This window comes from Mixophyes fleayi, chromosome 5 (assembly GCF_038048845.1).
Source record: "Mixophyes fleayi isolate aMixFle1 chromosome 5, aMixFle1.hap1, whole genome shotgun sequence".
NCBI lineage: Eukaryota > Metazoa > Chordata > Amphibia > Anura > Limnodynastidae > Mixophyes > Mixophyes fleayi.
This window is the reverse complement of record NC_134406.1, coordinates 164281822-164303092: the sequence shown is the minus strand read 5'-3', so window position 1 is coordinate 164303092 and position 21271 is coordinate 164281822. Positions and strand designations below refer to the sequence as shown.

General features: G+C 41.3%; 1 protein-coding gene across 1 annotated transcript in view; it reads right to left on the bottom strand.

The window, feature by feature from the left end:
* The window catches only part of TNFRSF11A (TNF receptor superfamily member 11a), a 78528-nt gene extending 74371 nt beyond the window's left edge, over positions 1-4157 (bottom strand). The window contains exon 1 of the mRNA XM_075212948.1: positions 3581-4157. Within this exon, the coding sequence (XP_075069049.1) occupies positions 3581-3649 (69 nt within the window). The 5' untranslated portion in view covers positions 3650-4157. The remainder of the gene's footprint in view (positions 1-3580) is intronic.
* Between the last annotated feature and the right edge of the window lie 17114 nt (positions 4158-21271).

The window sequence follows — 21271 nt, the reverse complement described above, 5'->3', positions numbered from 1 at the left end:
GTCATTCTTGTCGTTTATTGTGGTCATCGGGAAACTGACTACCAATGACACTCCCAGAGATTCTGTCCAAAAATATTATATATATATATATATATATATATATATATATATATATATTCTTTGTACTTTTATGTCCAAATATTTAATTTGTTCATAATTAAAGGAGGAGTGAAACATACATTTACATATGCTTAATTATATCATACCGAGTCTTCAGCCTTCCATTCAAGCATCAAATAAAACTGCAATATTACTCTTTTTACAAGTGGGTGGCTATGATAACTGATTTGCTGATAAGCCACACATATTTGAATTATTTTAACTAACTAAATTGAGTAAGTAATGTCATTAAGTAATAATTCATTAATTATAATGGTACAATTGAATATATATTACATCTTTAGTGTTTTTCGGTTGTGAGCAAGACCATAGAAGTTTTGGAATGCAGCACTAAGGGACTGATTTTTCTGACTCTTCCATTTAGCTTTATTCCACCTATTAAATATTACTGGGGCTTGTCTATAGTAACTTTAGGCAGTTTCTACATATTTAATAGGCCTCAGTGCTGAAAGAGCTTAATATACATTACACATTCTTGTGTAATAGTTTTCTCACAAATCACATCATGAAAATATAAAAAATAAACAGTCATAAAAGAGAGAGAACAAGAAAATTAAACATTTATACTTGACTGTTTTTTTTAATCTCTGTGAAACAGTTACAGTGATACTGTTGGCAAAGTTGTATAAAGACACTAACGTTAGCAAGACTACAAGGCTGAAGTTCACTTGTTTTTGGGACAGTTCTTATTTTTTCCTTATGTGTGCTATAGCTTTTTTATTTAAAGAACTTATATTTTTAATGATTAAAGCAAGTTGGACAACTGATTTCACAGTGGAAATCCAGAGATAAGTCCCTCATATAAAACCCTTTGGCTCAAATGATTCTGGGAATCAGAAGAACAAGTAGCTGTAGTTTCTGAAGGGTTAAATGATTTTGGGTCAGCAATTTTACAGTGGAAATCCAGAAAATGGGTCCCTTACATAAAACCAACTCGTAAGGTTTTATGTAGACGAACAAGGGACATAGGATCATCTTTATCAGTTTAAATAAGTAGGGGTACTTTTTCAAAAAACGTTTTAACCAATTTAAATAAACAGCAATACTTTTTCAAGGGGTAAACCATTCAAGGCCAACAATTTGACAGTAGAATCGGATGGGAGCTTATGAAAAAACTCACCTGAATACATAAATCACAGATTCTCCATAAACATATAAAAATACCTCAATAGTGTGTGTCGCATATCACATGACATGACGTAAAGCTACTTAGTTCATTTGAACCTGTCCTTTATCTGCTTGTTTTCCACAAGGTATTCCCCTCAATAGTTGTTAAGCAACAATAAATATACCATAAACCTATATTTAAAAGACATTACATTAATACGCATGTAAGGAACAGTCATGTTCATGTGAAAAGTCTGAATCGCAGTCCTGATTTCCACAGGAAAGTAACACATTTTGGCACCCAAAAGAGGCATGGTCACATCTTTTCTAGATGTGGTGTGTACAGACCAGGGACGCGGAATAATATGTCCTGCTTTCAGAATTAAATCTACTTATATTTGTAGCGCATAAAATGCTTTTAATCTAAACCAGAACCAAAAGATTAAGGCTGGTTACCCACTAGCTTTAGGAAAATGGCGGTGCATTTGGCATCAATTATCCAAATGCGTTGGGGTGAATGCAGGTAAACAGAGAAGGCTTTGACCAAGAGTTCATTCTTCCTATACCAGTTTGGCAGGAGATTCACATCATCACTTTGTGCTGTTAACATTACAGATTCTCAGGTTTGATACATGTTCGGCAAATCCCTCCCACTTCAAACACCCAGAGTTACCATACTTCCAAAAGGGACCTGTTATATGCTTCATGGTTTCCATGTCATTTAACAGTATCTTTTTTAGCAAAAAAGAGGAACAACAAGAATCATAACTCCTAATTCCTGGAATAAGTCAGGGGGAAGATACAGAGATAAAGATATATATGGAAAACTCATTGCTGCATAAATTCTTCATTTATCATTACACATGTGAAGTGAACTATGCTAGATCCTTTTCCTTCTAAGTGCACAATCATAGGATGAAGGGAGTTTCCATAGCCTTAGCTTTCTTGTAAAGCATGTGGCTTTTACACATCATTACAGTGTAGTAGAAAGGGGTTCTCCATTCTTATGCATCTTTCACACATTAGTACATTGTAGAAAACGGAGGTTTACAATTCCTGCTACAATTACTGAATGCATGTCTGAACACACTCTGTGTGATGCCCCCTTTGGAGCGTTAATACAACTAGTGTGCCATGCCATCCTGCTCATGACATATGAGGCACAAAGTGGACTAAAGAGTCATCTGGCCTTGGCCCACGACAAATGAGAGGGGGTATCAGGTCTCTGTAGGTTTGTTCTTGCCAGAGGGAAGCTGGCCTAGGCCCCAAAGACATAGGTTTGAGGAGAGTGTTTGTGGGGGTGGGGGTGGGGGGCACTGCCTGCAGAATCCTGCCAGCAGTGAGAGGCAGGGAGAATCCAGTTATTATAAAGAAAGCACCTTTAGACAGAGGCAGTGGGTGCCAAGGGTAATGATCACTTGAGACAGCATATGTTATGCAGCTTGTGGACTTACCGTTCTGGACCTGTGCTACTATTAGATGAACCTAAGCAGTTGCCAATGGTGCCAATGGTTTGGAGGCACCTAAAACACTGAATGTGTGACATATCGTCACACATCAAGTTTTTTTAATACCCAAGCGGGATCCCCACACAGACTGCCAGCTGCTGACATGTTAGGGGAGCAGCTGGTTGTCTTACATGTAAAGCTGTCAACTGTTGCTCCTCAATGTCAGTGTAAAGCTGGGTGTTTGGTGCTTGGCTATTATGTCACAAGCACCACACTTCCAGTCTGAAGAGAAAAGGATGCCGCACCCACCTCCCGCTTGCTAAGCTTAGAAGAGGTGTATCTCCTGATGGGGCGAGGGAAATGGGGCATCTGGGGGGTGGCACCACTTCTGATGAATTATGGGGACCCCCAGGGCTTGAGCTGGGCCTGTCAATCTATTGTGATACTTTGTACTGCACCACCCTGCTACAACACTTGTTTCCACATATGATAGATAGACTGTTGCCAGATCCATATGTGTGGGAATTCCCCAGGTCACCTATGCCCACACCCAAGAGATAGTCATTGCAAAAGGGAACACAAGACATGAGGTGCATTAACAACAGATGCACCACTGCACACTCTACATCTAAATCTAAATAAACAGTGTTTATTGTGGTAGCTATGTCCCCCCTCATCCAATATATTTTCCCTTCATCCACTCCAGATATCTCAATGCAGAAGTTTAAAAAAAAGGTAAATTGTTGTGTTCCATAGGGAAGGCAAGATAACATCAATTTATCTGATGGAGCAGTGTGCTTCCCACGTCTTAGGAGGAATCACTTGACCCTGTCTGGTCAGTGACACAGTTATTAAGTAATTAAATGTGTCAAACAGTTAGTTACAAATGAATACAAGAGACTTACAGTTTGCACAGCCAGAGACATGCTGGTGACAATAATCCATATTCTAGCGATAGATACAAAGCTTTTCATCCTGGTTCTTTTTCCACACGAGGTTGTTGCTGCTTAATCCACTGCAAAACACGCTTGTCAGCTACCTCAAACACTTGCTCGCCCTTAGTTCACACAACTTTGACGTCTCTCTAACCTTGCTCTCTTATTCGGCTCCCTCATACGATGCTCTCCCTTGTTTGTACATTGGACTCTTGTAGTTATTCCTCCACAGATATGTTCGCCTCTTCCTTCACAAGGACTTTCTCCCCTGATCTTGTGCCTCCCATTACATGGCAGTCTCTCAAGAGACTGTACTTCTACTGAATACTTCCGTTTTCTTCCAAAGAAATGTTTACACGTCCTCTGCAAACACTGTCTTTTTAACCCCGTGTCGATGTCTTTATTCCCTCACAGAGTCGTTTGTTGCAGATACTCACTTCAAAATGTCATAGACGCCTGTAAAGGGACACTTATAAGTGTTATTATCTCTGCGTGACAGCGCCCTCAAGCACAGACTGCAGACTAGATTTCTCCTTCATTCTCAGTTGTCTGTTCCCAGATGTGCCTGCCCCTGTCTCCTCCCCGCAGCACTAGCCCTTCAAGGTCTGGAGAAAGGAAAATGCACATTGCTACTACGAAAAAAGGACAAATTATTACAGTCCACATTTCTGTGGACTTTGGAGACATTTTATGATTTATGAAAGATTCATTAAATACCCTACTATTATTTAGTGTTGCAACTTTATAGAATGTTTTTTGTTGGTCTTTGATACAGTACTTATTTTAAAGAGCAATGAGGAATATTGATTAAATCTGTAGCACTGGTAACTGCTACATATATGGTCTAGAAAAAACACCACATTATTTATTTTATTTTTGTAATAACCTCCTGCCCCACTTGCTCCGACTGCAGATCTGATGTATACCAGAGCCTGATGTTGACCCCATGGGGCCCTAGGAAACATTCAGGGTTTGGCCCTCCTCTCCCCTCCATTTGTCAAAAACTACACACATAAAAATGTGTACATTATGCAGCGGTTGTTCCTCCATAGAGGAACATAGTTCTCAGCTTCTGACCTGTTTTTTTTATTTTTGGGGAATCAAGCTTTAAAGCTTAAAAGCTTACAAGACTGACTCCTTACATATGAAGAATCCAGATGTAGTTAAGTATATCTGTTTTTTTATTTTTAATAAAAATGTGTAGTATAAATGAGGTGTGTGTTTTATTTAAGGATTAGTTTTTGGTACTACATGGCTCAGCGGACCAAGGGTGTCAGGGCATGTTAGCACTGTTCTCCAAGTATCAGCATGCCCTGACTGCCATAGGTATGCTTGTGCTTGTAGTTCTACGAGCACCAGCATGCCCAGATATTTAATGGCATTGGACCATGAACAGTATAAAATCATATGGTCGTGGAACTCTTCATAGCTTATAACATTATTCTCATTACAAAGTAAATTGTATCGACTGGTTATATCTATATCTAATCGGAATAATTTATTATTTATCATTCAGTTCATTAGGATAAACGCATTTTATTGATTTGTCATCGTATACAATGTACATGTTCTTAATACTGTATTGATACATGGCATATGTTTTCCCAATGAAATATTATTAATTTGTTTTTATATTTACTTATTGATGTTATATATATATCCAGGGTCATATGACATTAATTTAATAAATATTTATTTATTTGTTTTTTATATGCCGATTGTTTTTTATATTCATTTACATTTTATTTCCTGGTAATTGTTTTACTTTTATGGTATCTCCAAAACAGTTGGTGTCAGTAGCTGAGGGGGAGTGCTGGCATTGGATTGCTGCTTGGAGGTTTTTGTGGTACTTCCTGGTAAGTTAGCTCTCAATTTAAAAACACATATATGTTGCCACGAATACAGGAATACATCTATGGAGCCACGAATAAGGTGAAAAACATTCAATGTTTATTTGCTGAAGAGTATGAACATAAGATGTAATAATGAGCTTTGCAGTAATTACCAGGTATATGGCAGATGCAGGTAAACAGGAGGTATGGAAAGATTCCAGGCAGCAAGTGCAGGGAAATGCAGAGGTAAATACCAGGTTCACAGATGATACAGGTAAGCAGAATGTATGTAGAGATCCTAAGCAGAATAAACCCAGGAGCATAGCAGGAGGAAGTAACAACAATGAATAACATGATGTGACCACAGAGTGTAACATCAATAACCAGCAATGTATGCTGGGAGTGACAGGTATAAATGAAACACACCCAGGTGCATGGGATAATAGGTGAAAAGGTTAACCCCTGATGCAACAAGAAAGCCACAATAGCAGCACCACTGGAGGATAGAGGTACTGCTGCAAACACACAATAGTAAAGTCTGATAGTCCAGGAGGCAGGAGCTGCCAGGTAAAGCCGCATGCTCTGCAAGGGCTTGCAGGCAGATCCTGACAATACCCCTCCTTAGGGCGGATTCCAGATGTTACCAAAAATGTCTAAATTCTTCAGAATCATAGTCCACAATTGGGGACCCAGCAGAAAAGTCCTCGTCCATGGGTGGAAGGGCAAAGGACACCATGCCAGCTGCCAGTTCAAGCACCGTAGACCCTGCTCTTTTCTTTCGCCTTTTCTAGTTGCGAGAATTCCCTGGAACAGCAGTTTGAACCAATTGGGAGGAGCACAATGGAATCTCTAGGCCAGGTGAGATGGGTGGGACTGCTGACAATACAGAGGCCCCGCAAGATTGCATAGCGGGAGGTGTTGGTGAAAACTTGTTGATCACTGCCTCAACAAATAGTTGTAAGTCAGATAGGATGGGGTGATCAGTCTCAACCAAAGGGTTTGCCCATTCTATAGCCTCTCCTCTAACATTTGCTAACAAAAACAAAACTTGCCTCTTTGGGTCACTGACAAGGCTAGGTACTGGGAGGAAATAAGAAGCACAAAACCTCAGTAGAGCACTAAATTGAGAAAGGTGCTCCTCAAAGGTAGGTGACAGTTCAGACTTGGCACCATCGGCAACGAATGGTTCAGACTTGGTGGCAGGCTTGACTGCAGGCCCGGACTGGGCGGCAGGCTTGGCAGGGACAGCGCCGTGAGGAGCCTCGGGGCAGATAGTGCTGTGACGAGCCTCGGGCAGACAGCGCTGTGAGGAGCCTGAACCGCATAGGGTAGCAACTCGGGCTGAACCGCATAGGGTGGCAACTCGGGCTGAACCGCATAGGGTGGCAAGGTTTCTGGAGCGGACTGTAACTCTGGAACAGAGACAGCGGCTGGAGATTCGGAACTGGAGGCAGCGGCTGGAGACTCGGAACTGGAGGCAGCGGCTGGAGACTTGGAACTGGAGGCAGCGGCTGGAGACTCGGAACAGGAGACAGAGGCTGGGACCTTGGAACAGGAGACAGAGGCTGGAGCTGATGCCTCAAGACAGGTGGCTGGAGCTGGTGCCTCAAGACAAGCGGCTGGAGGTGGCACCTCAGGACAGGCGGCTGGAGCTGGCAGATTGGGTCTCATCCCAGAGAACAGAAATGGTGGAGGGTAAACAAATTCAGAATGCAGAGAGGAAACAACAGAGGATGGATCAGTAGGCTGTTGTAGTCTGCGGAGAGGACAGTCCTGTAAGAAGTGTACATTGCTGGCACAGTAGAGACACAATTTGTTTGTTATTCTGAGAGATGGGGGCATGGACAACCTGTGAACTGAGAATTAGTTACACCATAGTTCTTAGTAAACAGCAAATTTGTAGGAGCACAATTAAAAGGTGCTGTTTGCACAGATTCCACAGCAGAGAAGGTTGGTGGAGACAAATTACCTGCTTCTACATTAGGAGAGACAGAGTCTGACAGTCTCCTGAGTGGGTCCATAAGCAAGGTAGAAAATTTAGCCAGCTGGGAGCGTAGCAGGATTATATCCATCTGTAAAGCCTGTAGTCGTGGCAATTTAAAGGCTGGTAAAGCAGACATGTTCCAAAATTAAAAATGAAAATGAATTGCAGAACAAAAAGGTCCCAGAATAAAAAGTTTTCACCTGACTCCTAAGCTGTTTTTTGGGCTCGTTATACTGTCACGAATCAATGCAGGAATACAGCTAAGGAACCACGAATAAGGTGAAAACATTCAATGTTTATTTGCTGAAGAGTATGAACAGAAGATGTAATAATGATCTTTGCAGTATTTAACAGGTATACGGCAGTTGCAGATAAACAGGAGGTATGGAAAGATTCCAGGCAGCAAGTGCAGGTAAATGCAGAGGTAAATACCAGGTTCACAGATGATACAGGTAAGCAGAATGTATGTAGAGATTCCAAGCAGAATAAACCCAGTAGCACAGCAGGTGGAAGTAACAACAATGAATAACAGGATGTAACCACAGAGTGTAACATCAATAACCAGCAATGTATGCTGGGAGTGACAGGTATAAATGAAACACACCCAGGTGCATGGGATAATAGGTGAAAAGGTTAACCCCTGATGCAACAAGAAAGCCAAAATAGCAGCACCACTGGAGGATAGAGGTACTGCTGCAAACACACAATAGTAAAGTCTGATAGTCCAAGAGGCAGGAGCTGCCAGGTAAAGCCGCATGTACTGCAAGGGCTAGCAGGCAGATCCTGACATATGTATTGCCCAAATATATGGGACTCTCAAAAGTGCTGTGGAGTGGCGGGTGGCTTTAACATACATTTGCAAATGTGTGCAACTAAAACTTTTGCATTATTATCTACAGAAGAAATGGCAGGTCTTTTACTGGCCATAGCAGTGTACTGGTGGATCTCTCTGTGTGTTTGTTCCTTTTAGGATAACTCCACTCTTTCAAGCACCTGCTATGAGCCTATAAATTGATTGAGCAACTTCCATTTCTGTATCTCCAAAACAGTTTTAGGTTGGATACATATTCATGTATAATAGCATACAGTATATGAGTAATATTAAGTAATATTTATGTAATATGCAAAATATCATGTACAACATATTCTTATATTTGATGACGAGTAATGCATTGCTTGAAAAATCTAAGGTATATTTGGTAGTTATGTAACTTTTGCCTCATGATTCATTTTTAAAGTGTTCTGTAATGGAATGCATAACAGCCAGCGAAGGTAAAACACACCTGGTTATGAGGATCATAGCAGATTCTTTGTATTAAACCTTTTTATAGGAAATAATGTGCCCCTTACTGTGGTTTTTTATTTTTTAAAGTTCCATGACCAGTGTAAAATTATATGGTCGTGGAACTCTTCATAACTTTTAACATTATTCTCATTACAAAGTAAATTGTATTTGTCTTAACAGTCATGCACTTAGGCATCACTATTATGATAAATTTCACCCTTACTGTGTTTAACACCTTAAAATACATTAGCCTGCAACTGCTTATAATTAGAGATGCCCAGTCTTGGTTCCCCAAAAACCGAACACATCCGAACTTAGCAAATATCGGTACTTTTGCGCGCCCTTGGAATTGAAAAATAGGCAAAACGTCATCATTGCATCATTGGATCTCGCGAGTTTTGGATTCTATAAGTACAGTCTCTGTGGCAATCCAGCGCCATTTCACAGAGGGACACAGATGAGGTAGCACAGTTCTTGGTAGTCTCTAGTGCAGTTGGGCAGCGTCATAGGTAGAAAAGAAAGAGGAGGGGTAGCGGTGTTCTCCAGTGACATTCAGGAGAGCTCCATTAATCCATTGCTAATTGTCATTGCTGAAATACAAATAATAGGTCTGGCAGGCTTGGTCTTCTAAATCTGCAGTCACATTGTACTGTGTTATATAAGTAAAAACACAAAGAGGAGAGCTCCATTGATAATTGTCATTGCTGAAATACAAATAATAGGGCTGGCAGTGTTGTTCTTCATCTGCAGTCACATTGTACTGTGTCAAAATGGATTCACAGCAGTACACAGAAAACCAGGAGCACCAAGCAGCTACTGCTACCAGTCATGATGATAGTAATCCCTCTATGTCATCAGCTAAAACCTATGTAAAAGTGCATAATGTTTTTAAGTCAGGGAAACAAAAATGTAAAAAAATACCTTTTACCTTGGTCAAGAAAAAAAGACCTAGCTGGAAGAAAAAAGCAAGGCATTAGAGGAAAATGTATGTTCAGATTCATAAATGACACATATCCCTGAGGAGAGTCTATCCACGAGTGCTATGTGTAATCCTGACCTGTCTTATAGTGTACCCATAAACAATTCCCTTTCAACATTTCTGCAGATGTGTGCACGAACAGCCCAAGTGTAGCCGGTGATACACAAATTGAGAACGCCACTTTGGAATTGCAACAGGATGAGGGGGATATTTGTGTAGCTGACAAGGGCGCTAGTGAGGATGTTGATGAGGATGATGTTGTTTGTGTAAGTCCTGCCCTAGTGGAAGCAGTTCCTGCATGTGATAAGAAGGCTATTGCCATGCATGGGCATAAGACCAAAAAAACACCTCTTATGTGTGAAATTATTTTTACCAAAATCCTGACAACAGTTGTCTAGCCATTTGTAGCGTTTGTAAAGCCACAATAATGTAAGCATGGATATCTAAATAGACGTGTATATGTAATCTGCACTTACGTCAAAGGTACCTAGCTATATTATAATTTATGAACTTGCTTTTTGCTGTGAATTACAGTGGGTTTTTTTAGTGCATTGTCAGGCGCCCTGTATTGGTCTGGGTCTGATAAAAGCATCCCGGGGAATGGGGGGGGGGGGGGAAGGGTGGGTCAGTGCTCGCCACCATATATTAGCTGTAGAATTACCACAGTTATCCAAGGAACAGGTGGAGCAATCAAATGAACCATAACGGATTTCATGATCCAAGGACAATTCCATCTTGCACCACTTTTCTTTATTAACACTGGTCGCTGCAGTCTTTGTTTAAAAATAACATTGTGACCTGTGATGTGGGCAAAATTGACTGCAAATGACTTGAAATTAGTGCTATTGAGGTTAATAATAATGTAGGGGGAAGCAAAAATATGTGATTTTAGCAGAAAAAAAAAGAGATTTTAGAAAAAAATCGTGATCCAAAACCAAAACCAAAGCCAAAACACGAAGTTAATCCAGATCCAAAACTAGAACATGGGGGTCAGTGAACATCTCTACTTATAATGATCCTAGTATATTCTACTCTTCTTTTCCCAAACTGTTTTACCCATATTCCTTCATTCTTACCTCGGAGAATACATTGTCATTGAGTTAGTTACTTGTCTATTTCCTTAACTATCACCTTTACATATGGCATTTTACTTCTTTCCCATTCTAGTCTTATCTCAGTCCCAATCCGTTCCATTCCCAATTGTCAACTGTTTGCAAAGCTCTCCTGACAAGTCTTCTTTGATACGCCTGTTTTTTTTAGACTAGTTTTGTCTCTTCATTTGCAACATGCACAGTAACTAATCTCTTCATGCCTTAAATTTGATTTACTTTATATGACCAATACAACATACGTGGTTTATTTGGTTTACTCTCAATTGGTTTCAGAGAAAGAAAATAAACCTACTAGAATGGCCCAGCCAATCACTTGACTTGAATCCAATTGAAAATCTATGGAAAGAGCTAAAGATCAGAGTTCATAGAAGAAGCCCACGGATCCTTTAAGATTTTAAGACTATTTGCGTTGAAGAATAGGGCAAATTTGTGCTTTGGTTTGGGCATAACCGCCCTCGCGTGTTTTGGTTTTAGATCTGTATTTTTTTTTTTAGAAAAATAGCTAAAATTTGCTACAATCACATAATTTTGCTCTTCTTTTGATCCTACATTATTATTAACCTCAATAACACTAATTTCAAGTCATTTCCAGTCAATTTTGACCACCTCACAGGTCACAATATTATTTTCATACACTTTTGGACAAAGACTGCAGCGACCTGGCTGGATACTAAGCGACAGAGCAATGACACAAACACACGGCAGTTCATAGCACATCTAGGAAACATTGCCACACAGCAGTGGCAGAAAAGAAAAGTAGTGTAAGATGGAAATATCCTTGAGCCCTCCCACCTACCCTTATGTAAGATATTGAAAATGACATGTAAAGTTTAACAAACCAAGCACTCCAGCGACAAGGTGTGCTACTTTTGTGGTTGAAGTGCTTGGTTTGTTTAGGCCTCCACAAAACAAGCTACCAATAGCTTAGCTGCCTTAAGCCCAACAGTGCTGTCAATGAACTCTACATTATTAAACCATGTCTGCTCGTGCTGCATCTTTAATCTCTTTCACTGTGGATACCTTCCTCTCATCCCTGAAGAACTGCCAAGCTTATGTAGACACAGGAATGGATATTATAACTGGAGTGGCATTAGATCTGCTTCAGACAGACACGGAACATGTGGGCGGCATGGAATCCGACATGTTGGAATACACTGTATCAGGGCCTGATTAAGGGTCACAGCCGCCCTAGGCTACTACACTGGTTGCCGCCCCTCCCCCTCCCCCCGCACCAATGTGTGGGTAAATAAAAAATAAAAAAAAAAAAAAAAAAAAAAATATATATATATATATATATATATATAGAGAGAGAGAGAGAGATATATGTAAACAAAATTGTAAAACATTAATTAATACATAAAACACACTTCATTATGCACTTCCTCTCTTACCTGATCTTGCAGCGTAGACTACCTGGTGTTCTCTTTTGCTTGTTCTTGGAGCGTTGTCCGTTGCCTGGCTTCTGAACACTTGGGAGTCCTGTATTTAAAATGTGCAAAAATTGTATTATAGTGCCAAATTTTAAGAAACCCTGAATGATACAAAACAACCCCCTAGTACAGACATAGACAATAAAATATATGAAATTTATTTACACTCATATAGTAACATTTACCAGCCCTGTCTATCTAGTATTTAGTATTCTAGTGACCGCTGAAACCACAGTCAGCATCCACATCACCGCCACACAATACAGAGATCCTTCCCCCACAAGCTATTTCATCACCTCCGCCACCAGCTAATTCATCCCCCCTATCGACCCGCAACAGACAGTGTATGACCCCCCTATCCAATTCATTAACCCCCCCTTGTAGCCAGTTCATTACCTCCCCATTTTCACTTCATTAATCCCCTCCCCTAGCCATTTCATTAACCCGCTCCATCCAATTCATAAGCACCCCCCTATCCAATTCATAAGCACCCCCTCTAGCCAGTTCATTAATCCCCATTTGCACTTCATTAATCCCACTAGCCATTCCATTAATCCCCCCTATCCAATCCATACTAGCCAGTTCATTAATCCCCCCCATATCCAATTTATAAGACCCCCCTTGTTAGCCACATTAGCCAGTTCATTAGTCCCCCCAGTCATCTCCCCCCCTCCACATCCGATGTGTCTCCCCCCCCCCCTGATATTTAACAAGCTGCACTTACCTTGCTGTCTTCTGTTCCTCCTCTCACCAGTCGGCGCTTCTGTCATCTTCACACGCAGCTAACAGCATCCGACGCTGTTAGCTGCACTGTCACTGCGGGCGCGCTCTCTGTGATTAGTGTGGTCACGTGAGATGTGAGATCTTACGTGACCACACTAAGCAATACACTGACTAACAGCAGCAGCTAACAGCTAACAGCTGTTAGCTGCGTGATTGGGTATAGGAACATGCGGGACCACCCCCTTGTGGACAGGGGCGGCCCCATCAGAGGAGAAAGAAGCCGATCGCCGGCATTTGAATAAAAAAACAAAAAGAAAACAAAACAGCTTGCTAGTGTGCCGCGCTGCGCCCCCCAGGACTCAGCGCCCCAGGCTGCAGCCTGGTCAGCCTAGTGGTTGATCAGGCCCTGCACTGTATTGAACAGAGATTTAAACCAATATATAATGCATTTGAGGAAACTGCACTTAAGTTAAAACGTGACCCACCGGATGAGATCCCGGATTTAAGAGAGCTTGTACAAGAGAGATACACTGCACTTCAGAAAAATAATACAGAGGAGGCCCTGAAGCAGGACGATAAATATGTCCAGTTTATAGAACAGCTAAGAGACCAGAGAAAAGAAATGGGTGTGTCACTGACCACTGCAGACAAAGCTTTGAAAGATGAAGACAAGAGATCGCCATCACCCAGAGCACTCCTATAACACAGTTGGAGATGGTAAACGCAGTGAAAAACAAAGAATGTGGTCACACATAGGAGAAAGAAACAGTTGAAAGGATGATTGAAAACAAGCTACAGATGGGTAAATCAACCAGGTGTCCAAAAATTGGCTGTGATCACTGTGACATGAGTATATCGGATCCTGTTCCAGACAATGCACTAAAAAGAGCCATTAACATTAACAGCAAAAAGCAAGGTAATCACTGAGCTTCGAATCTCACCCAATCCAAAAAAATTAAAATATAGTTAGGTACCTTTCACGAAAAGTACAGATTACAAACACTTTGTGCAATACTGATGAAACAGCAGCAAAGGGAAAGGTTTGAGTAATACATATACATGTTTATTTAGACATCCGTGTTTACATTATTTCTGCAAGCAACGTTGTTCTTTGTTAATAAACTGTTGTCTTTATATCGTTAAAAAAAAGTAATAATAATATTCCACCATTCCACCACTTTGGGTGTTGATAGTTGATAGTAGGATCAGGTGGAGTTATGGCATAGGTGTCAGGGTTTTTTTGGTCAAATCTTTTACAGTGGACCAGACCAGACGTCAAAATGTTGTGCCGAGTCATCTGCATCATTCCTGGGTCTCTTGGGAAAGCTACGTTTTTTCCTAACAGCAGTTGAATGAGAACTGAAGGAGGAGACGCCGTCCTGTCACATAACACCTGTCATCTTGCTCACCAGGAGCGCCTTGCATTTATTGAGATCTGGGTCAATTGGAAACAAAGAGAAGACATAGCTCTTGAACCTAGGATCAATAATAAAAATAATAAAATAATAAAAAGCCAAAAAAGACACTAAACACCTTCATTTATACCAAATAATTTTATTAAAAATAATAAATCCCCAAAATACTCAACATTTTTATTAAATGTATGTGGTTTGAATGAAGGAGTTGTGGTTTATTTAATATTTTAACATTTTGTATTGTGAAACTACAGGTCCCAGCCAGCCGTGGGCATGTTGGCACTTGTGGTTCTCTAAGTGCCAACACGCCCTGGCTGCCATGAGTATACTGGTGCTTGTAGTTATACAAGTATTAGCATGCCCAGACTGTTTATGGCACGCTGGCCTGGACTTGTAGTTCCACAAGACAAAATGGCGTCCATTTGTTTTTTTAACACAATAATCACCATTACCCTTTACCCACTGCCCAGGGGTGTCAGAAGAGTCCTAGTGCTTTCAGCACTGGTCTGGTTATCCCTAGAGGGGGGCTTGCTCATTTTTTTTTGTGGAACCCACTCCCTAGGGAAACCAGCCCAGCGCTGAACAGCCTGGGGTTGGTTGTCATTATGGCAGGGGAACCCCTATCGTGTGTCCCACTGCTATAGTTCCACCCACCCCAGGCTAATTTGCCTAGTGCTGGTTAGGTAAAAATTGGGGGGACCCCACGCAAATTTTTTCCACGATTTTCACGTAACCAGAAGTGGGCTGGCAGCACTAGGGTTAATAGTACTTAGACGGGGGGACATTTTGGCCCATGAGATAACCAGAATACAGTCACTCCACCCAACATTTATAATAGGGTCTTATGGAGAGAAATGCAGAGGTAGAAACTCAAGAGAATCCAGAAACTATATTTACCTATTGAACTGTCACCATAGTTTATTGCCAAAAAATATGACCAAATCTCTTTTTTGTTAAAAACAGAGAAGTCTGCTACAGAAAGTGAATCCAAGGTATTCCAGTTCCTGAAATATACTTTACAGAGCTGTTCTTTTCCAAAATATCTATTACAGCTTGTACATGTATTCCTGTGTACACTATTGATATCAACCAGCAGATAATACACAGTTCTTCAAAATAAAATTCTTTAAAACTAGATACCACACCTTGTTGACAACAAAAGTACATGCATTCTTGTGGTCCCAAAATACTTTTCATACATTCAAGTGTAAATGTTCTATAATAGCCATGTTAGCCTAGAAATCAATTATTTCCATGTTTACAGCAAAATACTGTGTGTACATTTCAGGCCTCACTCCTAGAGATAACAAGGACAGTGTGAATGATTCCCCAATGTGTTATCTGTTTATATTGCTTATCAAGACCCAACATTGGCAAAGCCATTTCACTGTGTTCTCTTGCTCATTGCTGTCTTAGAATTAGGCTAGGTACACACTGAAGAATTTTCTGACCGATGTGTTATCTGCAACGACTTTACATTTGACCGAAGGTCCGATCGCTCGGATGATGAATGTGTACACACTAGTCACGTTTTAGATCATTAATGAAAGACCGACCCCTCCGCACAGTGACTTTTCACAGCCATATTGTCGTGAGCAAAGATTAGAATTTTGTACACACTGAAACTACTTATGAGGTCCATGTGACAATATTTAGATTTTTTTGGGATAAGGGGCAGAACATGTTCAATAGTAACCACCCCAAACCTCATAAAAAAGCGAAAGCAACACACTTTCTTCATACATTCGTTAGCCAGTGTACGTTCGTTCGCAACCGCACATAAACAAATTATTTTTTACTAATACGGATACTTTTGAAGAACAACAAGCAACTGCTCTTTTTCTGCTCGCTGTGGCAAGAAGACTGCAAGTACAGACCCGAAGGTAAAAAAGGAGAAAGAATAGATCTTGTTGGATCAAAGAGTGGTTCAAGAGGAGAGACTCATTCTCTCATATATCCCTGCTGCAGGAGATACGGGACAACAACCCCAATGACTTCAGGAATTTCCTGAGAATGAATTAACCCACATTCCAGGAACTGCTCCAACTAATCACCCCCATCATCCAAAAAGAGGACACCCTTTAAGGAGACCCATATCTGCAGAGCAGAGACTGGTTGCTACCCTAAGATTTCTGGCAACAGGAAGGACACTGGCTGACCTGAGAGCAATTTCACCGCAAGCTCTGGGTTTGATAATACCTGAGACTTGTAATGCTATCATTGAAGTTCTCCATGAACAGTATATGAAGGTTTGTAAACATAAATAGTCTTCTTTAGATACAAATGTATAATTGTATTTACATATATAAAATTTACAATATACATTACATTAATAAAGTGGAAACCAATAAAAGCAGCTAAATAAACAGTTTATAGTTGTTCATATTGCAACACTTCACTATTGTCCATTTGTGATGAACTTCCACTGAACTGTTGAATGTTTGAGCTGGGTATGGGGGTAGAATTCAGGTATGGTTTTGACATTAAATATTGTGCTCCCATACTACCATGCTGCATCTGTGTATGCCAAAGCATATACAATGGTGTCTGCCTGTGGTTTGCTGGCGTTATAAATGTATCTGGGTACAAATCTTCCTTGGTAGCCCTACACATGAGGTTGCACACAAAACGCTCCATTTCCCCTTCCATCGGTCTATTAGCACTTTTCATTTTGCTTGCTAGCGTTGCTCCAAGCAGGTCAAAAGTGTGTGGTTCAGGTTTTTTGACATCAAAGTGGTTGCGCATTCCAGCATCTTTTTTTTTCCTTTTCTGTTGCGTTTGTGGTGGAATTGCAACCTCAGGTACATCCTGGCTAGAGATGGGCGGGCTCGGTTCCCCGAGAACCGAACCCGCCCGAACTTCACCTATCCGAGTACCGAGGCTGACCAGGCGCTAATTCGGAATGGAGTCGAAATCAAGGCAAAACGTCATTGTGACGTCGTCGGATCTCGGAGCTCGGTTCTCGCGATATTTGAAATCCATAAATACCCGCCTCCACAGCAATCCATCGCCATTTGACAGAGGGAGAGAGCAGGGTTAGGTCGCAGGCAGCATTGGAGCAGGGACAGAGCAATTATTCTATACATTATTCTTGCAATTATTATTGAAATTCTTCTAGCAATTCTTCTAGCAATTGTTATAGCAGGAAGAGAGGAGGATAGAGTAGGCATTTTTGCAAACATTACCAACTGTTTGGGGTGTTATGTTCCCTCCTACAGAAACTATTTTCTGGCTGCAGAAAGTACTATCTAGCAGCACTATCTATTTAATATTTTACACTACAAGTGTTTTGGGGTGTTCCATATTCCCCAGTGTGAAACCCCAATTTTTCTGGTGTTGAAAGTCTTATCTAGCAGCACTATCTATTGAATATTTTGCACTATAAGTGCTTTGGGTTCATTAAAATGGATTCAAAGCAGTCCACATATGAGCAGGATCAGCAAGCAGGTGCTGGCACCTGACCTGATGGTAGTCTTCCCTATACGTCATCTTGTAAAGGCTATGTAAAAGTACATAGTCTTTTTAAATCAGGGAACAAAAAAACACCACAAATTTTTTTTACCGTGCTGAAGCGAAAAAGAACTGTAACTGAGGAAAAGTTAACTGCCGATAAAAATTTTTTTTGCCAACATGTAATTCTACACACGCAGTGGCAAAGAATGCATGAGGCCTTCGCCTTTCTCTATTACTGGCAGATCTTGTATGGTCACTCATAATTTGGAGTCCAAAAGTGGTGCACAACTACTGTTACATGTGAAAGCTGAACTGCAAGAAAACAGTAAGGCATTAGAGGAAAATATATGCTCAGAATCAGAAATGACACCAATCCCTATGGAGAGTCCATCCACTAGTGGTATGTGTAATCGTGAGCATTCTGTTAGTGTACCCATAAAGAAGGGCCCTTTCAGCATTTCTGCTGATGTGTGCCTGAACAGCCCGAGTGTAGCCGGTGATACACCAATTGAGGATGCCACTTTGGAATAAGAAGAGGATGAGGGGGAAATTTGTGTAGGCGACGAGGGCGCTAATGAGGATGTTGATGAGGATGAGGTTGTTTGTGTAAGTCCTGCACCAGTGGCAGCAGTTCTGGCATGTGACAAGAAAAAGCCCATTGTCATGCCTGGGCATAAAACAAAAAAATCCACTTCTTATGTGTGGAATTATTTCTACCCAAGTCAGACAACAGTTGTATAGCCATTTGAAGTGTATGTCAAGACACAGTCAGCCGAGGGAGGGACCTTAACCATCTTAGAACCTCATCCATGTTACACCATTTGACGAGAGTTCATGGCAAGGTGTTGGGAATAGCTGAAAGTTCTTCACAAAAAATTACAAGCACTCCATCATCAGCTAAGACTCTTTGGTCACCGACATCGCGATGGCTACAAAATACCTCCACAACACCATCCTCATCAATATCCTCAGTAGCGCTCGGACTTGGTCCTGCATCCCACTTAGTAAGGCTGGATGACTCCTGCACTATAATTGATTCCTCTGAAGAAAGCATTAGTCCCACTGCTGCTACTGTTGCTGCTGCTGGGGGTGAATCGTCATCCCAGAAGAAGGCCAAGAAAAAGAGCAGTCCCACATTACAACAATTAACTGTGAAACAATCATTTGCTAGGGGAAGCAAATATGACAGCAGTCACCCAGTCGCCAAGCTACTGTGTTAGTGTTAGATCTGCGTCCAATATCCACAATAAACGCAGCTGGTTTTTCACAGTTAATTGAGGTTTTGATCCACGTTCCACCACCGCATTTTTCCCGTAAAGCTATTCCACAACTATACCAAAAAATGTGTAAAAATGTAGTGATTGCGCTGAAAATGCCATTCTGCCCACTGTCCACTTAACCACAGACATGTGGATAAGTGGAAGTGGCCAAACCAAAGACTATATGACTGTGACAGCCCACTGGGTTGGTCATTCGCCTTCACCAGCAGGAACAGCAGCAGCATCAGTGGCGCACGCAGGGGGGGTTTCTGAATCTCCATATACAGCATCTCCGCGGGCGCTTCTTTGACAGCGCCGCAGCTGCTGTATAGGACAGCGCTGCCGATATGGAGCTGCTGCCAGGATATGTCATTTCTGATAACGCCAACAATATAGCGCGAGCATTACAGCTGGGTGAATTCCATCACATTCCCTGTTTTGCTCACACCATAAACTTGGTAGTGCAGAGCTTCCTAAGAAATAACCGTGAGGTGCAGGAGATGCTTTCGGTGGCCTGTAAAATTTCACGCCATTTCAGGCATTCTGCCACAGCATGTAGGAGATTGCAGCAGCTCCAAGAACAGTTTAACTTGCCCTGCCACCAACTTAAGCTAGAGGTGTTAACAAGGTGGAATTCCACCCTGTACATGCTTCAGAAGATGGAGGAACAGCGCAAAGCCATCCAAGCGTATTGCACAAGCCATGACATTGGGAAAGGAAGGGGGATGTATTTCACTCTTGCACAGTGGGGAATCCTTTCTGTGCTATGCAAGGTGCTGAAACCATTTGAAGTTGTGACGTGTGAAGTGAGTGCAGACTCTGCTAGCTTGAGCCAAATTCCTTTAATTCGACTATTGGAAAAGCAGCTTGAGAAACTGAAGAAGGAGATGAAAGAAAGAAATTCTGCAAAGTATGTTGGCCTTGTAGATCAAGTACTTAATTTGCTTTGCAATGATCATTGAGTAATTAAAATTTTGAACTCTGATCACTACGTTTTGGCCACTGTGCTTGATCCAAGGTTTAAGACCTACATTGACTCTTTGCTTCAAAATGTGCGAGATGTGAACCTTTGCAAGGGACTATTGGTCAGCAAGTTGTCCGCTGAACTGGCCTTGGCTTGACGACATGTCCTCCTTCAGTTTCTCAGGCAGCTGCTGCTTGGAAAAAATTTAATTTTCCAAAGCGAAGCAGGGAAGATGCAGGGGGCAGATCAGAACAGTCTAACATCTGGGCTGGTTTGAAAGATTTTTAAAAAAAATGTGTGACCTTGCCCATAACTCCATCTAATCCGAGTATTAACATGCAAAGGATGGTGGAGGATTATTTTCAAGAGGTAATTGATATGGAAATGTCAGACAGTCCTTTTCCTTACTGGGAAGAAAAGCAGGCCATCTGGAAATAAAACTTGCTTTGCAATACCTAAGCTGCCCACCCTCCAGTGTGTACTCTGAAAGAGTGTTCAGCACAGCCGGGAACCTAGTCAGTGATCGACGTAGGAGGTTACTTACGAAAAATGTGGAGAAGATGATGTTCATAAAAATGAACTACATCTTCCATGAGGATGGCTTTCACCATCAAAGACATCCAAGCACTGACAGTTCTCTAATGGCGGATTCAAGCGGAGATGAATTGATAGTCTGTGATGATGATGTACACACTGATGAGGGTGAGGATGATGCTGAAGATGATGACGATAACATCTTTTTAAAAATTTCTATATAAGTGTAGGGTGTAATCTACCCCCAAATAGGAAAGGGACTTGGGCCATTTCTATATCACGTACAGTCTTGAAAGGCTGCTGTTTTGTCAATTTCATGATAAGGGTAGGGTGTCATACACAGGCCGACACCAAACTGTCTTTGTCCATTTCTATTTATATTCTACAGTCTAGACCGGCTGAATTGTTTTCTATTTTACTACTAGTGGAGAGGGGGTCTGATGCAGACAGAAACCAAACTGCATTTGTCCATTTCTATTTATATTCTACAGTCTAGACCGACTGTCTTTTTTTCTATTTAACTACAAGTGGAGGGGGGGGGGGGGATATAGACTGACACCAAACTGCATACAGTCTAGGTTTGTTTTTGTATTTAACTATAAGTGTAGGGTGTATTGCCAATAGTCAAATATGGAGAGGAAGACAACCAGGCTTGCCTGTATAATTTGCAGGCAAGTGTTAGAATTAAGGA